The 6,285-nt window shown below is 36.3% G+C and overlaps 1 protein-coding gene across 2 annotated transcripts; it reads right to left on the reverse strand.

Moving 5' to 3' along the window:
• Positions 1 to 629: 629 nt before the first annotated feature.
• Positions 630 to 2,840, reverse strand: LOC116108742 (probable polyol transporter 4). Of its 2 annotated transcripts, none has more exons than XM_031394979.1 (2): positions 2,589 to 2,840; positions 630 to 2,306 (listed from the first exon to the last, which is right to left on the reverse strand). In XM_031394979.1, the coding sequence occupies exons 1-2, from the start codon at positions 2,707 to 2,709 to the stop codon at positions 952 to 954; spliced, it is 1,476 nt and encodes a 491-aa protein (XP_031250839.1). In that variant the 5' UTR covers positions 2,710 to 2,840; the 3' UTR covers positions 630 to 951. The 2 variants fall into 2 exon arrangements, with proteins under 2 accessions (XP_031250839.1, XP_031250838.1); XM_031394978.1 differs by having other exon boundaries at positions 630 to 2,327.
• Positions 2,841 to 6,285: the final 3,445 nt, after the last annotated feature.

Here is a 6,285-nt window from a genome sequence, read left to right on the forward strand (position 1 = left end):
TCTTTACCTAAAACAACTTATTTATCCATTTGTTATTCTTTCTTTAATCAATCGTAATTAAACACGTGTTATTGCGAGAAAGTGACTCCGAATATTGTTTACTAATTAATGCGACAATTATAACATCAAATATCGGAATCTCCAAGCAAGCAAATATGAGATTCAAGATTTCTAGGTGGGCTATTCTTAGACATCAATATAGATACTTTATTGATATTAACTCAGCATTTTTATCCAACCATAATTTTAAAATCTCAAAATATTAATTAAAATATATGTAAACTATATATATATATAATTCAATTATTTGTTAGAAATGAATTATAGACTAATTTTAAAAAGGGATAAATTATGGACTTAAAAACACCAACCTTTCTTTTTTATTTATTCTCTTTTTTAAGAACACAAATTTTGCAAAGACATGGGTCTTATTGCCACTTTTTAAACCTATAATCAAGGACTTACAGTACTCTTGAATTAATACTTCATGTTAGTAGTTATTATGAATTTTAGCAATGACACATAGATTAGGCTGAAAAAACTTTTAAGCCCACCAAATGAACGCTCATCCAAGAAAACCATAAACAACCATATATCTAGAATCGAAAGAAGTTTTTCTATATTTAACAGTTTAATTTTGTACATATATGTGCTGTTCTTAACAGTCACCTGGATATGTTTAAGATACAGACATGGAAAGGGAAGATGTCAATCGCACTCTCCAGTAATTGGCTTCAACAGTAAAAGATTCATAATGAGGAAGCAAATGACTTTCAATCACATTTCCAACAAGAACAAATGAAATTCCTGATAACAAGATTTTATTTTCGTGGTTCTGGAGTTGTAGGACTATACCAGTTTATTATGCGATTTCTCGATGCTTTCCAGTAGATGCAAATGATTCCCACTGAGGACCAGTTTTAAGTTTCATAATTAGAGGCCCGCTCAGTTTTATCTCAGCACTGGTTGCTCCACACCTACTTGCACCTCCCCATGCCGGTTTCCCTCATTTTGAAAGAGCATTTCAATTTGCTCCAAAGATTTCCATTTCGTTTCTGGGACACATTCATAGACAAAAGCAACAGACAGAGCTGAAATCAGAGCAAAGACACAGAATGTTCCACCCACTGTAATTGCATGAGACACAGAAAGGAAGGTCATTGCAATTACTCCACTACTGACCCTACTCCCCACTGCCCCCAGAGCAGAAGCTTGTGCTCGTAGCCTTAGAGGGAAAACTTCAGATGATAAAACCCAACAAATGGGACCAATTCCTATAGAGAAGAAAGCTACATTGCCACAAACTGATAGAATTGCCAATCCAATCCCAAGCTGTCCATTCCCCATAAATGTTAGAGTGAGGCTTAGGCCAAGTAAGCAAATTGTCATTCCAATTGTGCTTACATAAAGCAAAGGTTTTCTACCCACTTTGTCAATAAGAATTATAGCTAACAAGATGAACATAGTTTTGGTAAACCCAACAGCAACAGTTGCAGCAAGAAGCTCAGAATCGGTCTTAATCCCAGCATTTTTAAAGATAGTGGGGCTGTAATACACAGTTGCATCAATACCTGTAATCTGTTGGAAGCATTGGATTCCACAACCTGTAATCAACATTCTTTTAACTGCAGGAGTAGAATTTATCATTTCCCGCCACACAGCCTTCCCTTCGTAATTCTTTGCGTTAGCAATCCCAGCAGCTTCTTGTATTTCAGCCAATCTCTCCTCCACTTCTCTTTCGCTTTCATTTGTCTTTGAAAGCACTACTCTTGCTTCATCAACCCTTTGCTGCATCACCAACCACCTTGGGGATTCAGGGATCACAAACAGGGCACATCCCATAAAGATTGAAGGAAGGATCCCCGCACCAAGCATGATCCTCCAGTTTATATGTACTGGTAGTCCAGAAAAAGCAAAATTCGAGATATATCCGAGTAAAATTCCAAAATTTATAAAGATCTCAGGAAAGGAGGTGAGTGATCCTCTAGCAACGGAGGGTGAGATCTCAGCTATGTATACAGGCGCGATCATCACCCCAAATCCTATCCCCACACCAGCCAAGACCCTGCCTATCATTAGTACTGTAAAAGAAGGGGCAAGAGCCATTATAGCTGCACCTGACTGAAAGACAATGGCTGCAAGGGCTATTGTCCATTTCCTACCAAGGACATCTGATGTTTTGCCCCCGGCTAAACTACCCAAAAGTGAAATTATACTCAAAATTCCAACAAGAACTTCTTGTTGCACCTCACTCATCTTTAGATCTTCCTTCATAAATATAATTGCTCCAGACATTACACCCACATCTGCAGAGTGATTAGGAGACGCTGTAAATTAATTTGAACCACACCCAAATAATCATAAATGACTTAACGAGAAGGGTTACATGCACCTTTAAACATTAATCTAAATATTCATAGCAAAAGTAGGTTAGTAAAGTATAATTACACCAAAACAAAAGCAGCAACCCTGTAATACTATGAAGATTCCATAATCAATCCAGTCTGCAATCTGTATTCCTTTAACCATTAATTGGGTTGATTTAAAATAAAGAGAAATAAGTTTTTGTAGAGAGAAGATAGACTAACCATAGCCGAGGAGGACAGAATTTAGAGAAGCAAAGATAGCACAGGCAATAACATATTTCTTTTTGCTAACATTCTTAATAAAAGCTCCCTCTTGTTGTTGATCATTTCCATTACTATCCATTCTGAAGTACTGGATACCAATTCTCTTGCAGCTTCATTTCTTGTTGTGCTTAAAATGCTCACTGTATTTAATGTTTAGAAGTTCAGAGTTATCTGTCTCTGTCCTTCACTCTCTCTTTGTGATTGATCAGAATGAGGGATATAACAACACAGCTATGACCGAAATTTTGTATTTTGTTTGCTTATATCATGCCTTATGGGTTGTTTTTATTTTTAAAATTTATAAAATGACCACATTTGAATTGTTAAAATAAAATGACCTCAATTCAAGTCCTTTTATTTATATTTACAAATAAATACAAAATTTTGTATTTATTTGTAAATATAAATAAAAGGCTTGAAAACTTCCAAACTAATTAATAAAAATACTTGCCTGAAAAATGGATGTGATAAGTGAAAGAATAATATAAAATTAGTCACCTAAAACCTTATTATAAGTGTAAAATTCTTTTTATTGATAATATTTTTTATTATATGACGGATGAAATTTACAATAATTGGTGGTGGTCACTTTTATTAAATTAATAGAGAAGTGGTTATTTTTTCAAATTAAATTAAAAGTGGGGACCTGGATTGCTCTTGTGGACCCAAAAAACTATGTATCCACATGTTATTCTTTGTTTAGTCAATTACAATTAAACACTTGCGAAAATATTTTTTAATTAATTTGACACTATAACATAAGAATATCGGAACTTCTCAGCAAGCATTTATAAGATTCAACAAAATTAACCATCATTAGGTGGATGATGGTAAAAGAGGAAGGATTTGATATGTTATCTTGATCTTGGGTCTTCACGACTCATAATAAGGATAGTCATTAGAATTCTTTTTGAATTTGAGTTTCTATAACTCTCCTAATTAAGAGTGGTTATTTGAGTTTTTTTCGAGTTTAAGTCTCTATGACTGTTAATAGAGAGGCCGTTGAAACTTTTACTTAGCCAGTAATTTTAGAATTTTAAGGGATTAGTTGAAGTATATACAAACTAATCCGAACACCTCCAGTCTTAAAAAAAATTCACAAGCTTTAAATACTTGATTTATTAAATAAAAATAAATTACCTCAAAATGAGATTCCAAAATAAAAAAAAAAAAAAAAAAAAGAAATTCAACGAAATACAATATTTGCTCTTCTTTTATGATATGATTTATTTTCTAAAAAGACCTTAAAAATAGATTTTTGCAATAATCAATCACAAATATATTTATGAAACAAACTAGTTTTGCTTAATTGAGCCGGGAGAAAGTGGATGGAACAGTTACCAGAGCTGAACCGCCACGCTCTCCCTCCAATTTCGAAGACCTCATTCCAGCTCTAAGCTTATTTAATTTCCCTATTTTTATAGCCATAACTGCCCAACTGCTTCTCCATCTCAAATATGTAGATCATAGTAGCGCTACAATTGTATGAAAAAAAAAACTCATCTTTTGACATGTTTGACATTCTCTTCGGATGGCGAAAAGCTTCTAAATGATATTAATAATCGACGAAATTAATCAGTTGTGCTTGCTTCATTAAATTAATTAAGATTAACTGCAATGCGTGTTTCTTTGCAGCAAGAATTTGGTTAGGCTTGTTCAGTGCGGTCTTAAGTTGCTGAAGATTAAGAGAGATTCAATTGTAAGGCAATTGCGTGATGACATTGCTCATTTACTCAACAATGGCCACTTTGATTCTGCCTTTTCTCGGGTACCCTCTGCTTTAATTCCGTCCTGTTAATTATGTGTCTTCTTCATATTTTAATTTAATTTCTTCTTAGGTTGGGCAGCTCTTCAAGGACCAGAGTTTATTGTCTGCATACGATCTTTTGGATCACTTCTGTGAATTCATCATCATCCATTTCCCTTATATTCGCAAACATAAGTATGACTCATTATGTAGTTTTACTTTTACAATGTAAAGTTCGTGAAATTCGCTTTTGAATATCTACATTGTCATGTCACCAGGGACTGTCCTAATGATATTAATGAGGCAGTTTCAACTTTAATGTTTGCCGCTGCCTGGTGCGGGAATCTGCCTGAACTGAAGATGATTCAGAAATTATTTTCCGACCGATATGGGCACAAGTTTGCAAAGGCTGCTATTGGATTATATCCCGGAAACCTTGTGAATAATCAGGTGAGAAAATTTTAGTGTTTTAGCAGTTTTTAGCTGAGATGCCTTCATTGACACTTCATCATTCAGATTAGGGAGAAACTATGTGTTGATGCGTGATTTTTACACCAACGAAATACATGTATGAAATGTTGAGCTGGCCCAAAAAGCACACGTGAATGTAAAGGAAAATGACAGTAAATGCAATGGGGACAGTTTTTAAAGTGGTTCGGATGCTAAGGTAGCAAGGCCTACGTCCACTAACACTTATATTGATGATAAGGGTCAGGTCACTTTAGTTGACTGAATTTACAATGGTAATACAAGGTATCAAATGCTGAAAATTCTAGAGAGAGAGAGTAGCTAATCAAATGTAAAATATGCGAATCCCCTTCAATGAGAGAGGGGCTCTCAATTTATAGAGGAATGGATTGAGGCAATCATCACTGAATCTGTGGGTTGGTGAGATTATCCATGCAAAATCCTTCTTTATGTCACATTGCCCACCTTCTATAGAGATTTGAGCGATTTGGAGCAGGGATTGGACACGTGGGATCATCACAGCTCTTGGCTGGCCTGGCGCGCGCCCACTATTCTGACAGAAGCAGGCTACGGGCGTTCCCATGATCTGACTCTTGCATGCTGACTGGACCTTATGTCAGCCTTTGTATTTTTTAGGCATAACAGAAGTCCCCTAGTTTTTAAGGTTTGAGGATCGAATCTTGGAAACTATAAGTCATGCCGCGATTGGATGATTTCTGGAGATTTTGGTGATTCCGACCTGTTTGAAAGTAGGTCGGGGTGGCACTTTTTGTGAACATGACCTCGCATGATCACTGTTTACAGAGGATGAGCAACCTGATTTCGTCAGACATCACCTGTTGTGCTTTAGGGATGGATGCATTTAATGAAGCAGTCTCTGCACTGACAGATGCATCCTGTGCGTGATAAATGCCAGCCAGGCGTTTTAAATGCGTTGTACGCCAACACAGTATGCTTTATCAGAGCATTAAATGCGTGGCATGCTGGAACGACGCCCCTTGCCAGAGCATTAAATGCAGATTGAGGCACAATTAATGCTCTGAGAGAGAGATGGCTGTCGTTCAGGCTTTTCAACGGGAAAGATGAAGGTTTGACTTTCTTCAATCGCGACGCTCACTCTTCCTCACTGATCTGCGACACGTGGCCGTGATCAATGGTGAGAAATTTTTGCCGCCCAAATGTCATTTTGATTCCGAGAGAAACTAACGTCAGGACATGCGCTATAAAAACTCAGACCTTTCTCAGGCAATGTTATCAGAGTCTTTTTCACAGAGAGTAAGAGATTTTCACGAGCTTGAAACCTTTGTCTTCCAAACCAACATCTTTCCCATATTCAAAATAGAAGCCATCTTCGCACTCCGAGAGGTAAGAACCTTTCTCTATTTTTTTGTTTTCTTATTTTCCATGGTTAAATGGCGTTAGTCCTCCGGTAACCCATCA

The sequence above is a fragment of the Pistacia vera genome, unplaced genomic scaffold, assembly GCF_008641045.1.
Source record: "Pistacia vera cultivar Batoury unplaced genomic scaffold, PisVer_v2 Contig568, whole genome shotgun sequence".
Lineage (NCBI taxonomy): Eukaryota > Viridiplantae > Streptophyta > Magnoliopsida > Sapindales > Anacardiaceae > Pistacia > Pistacia vera.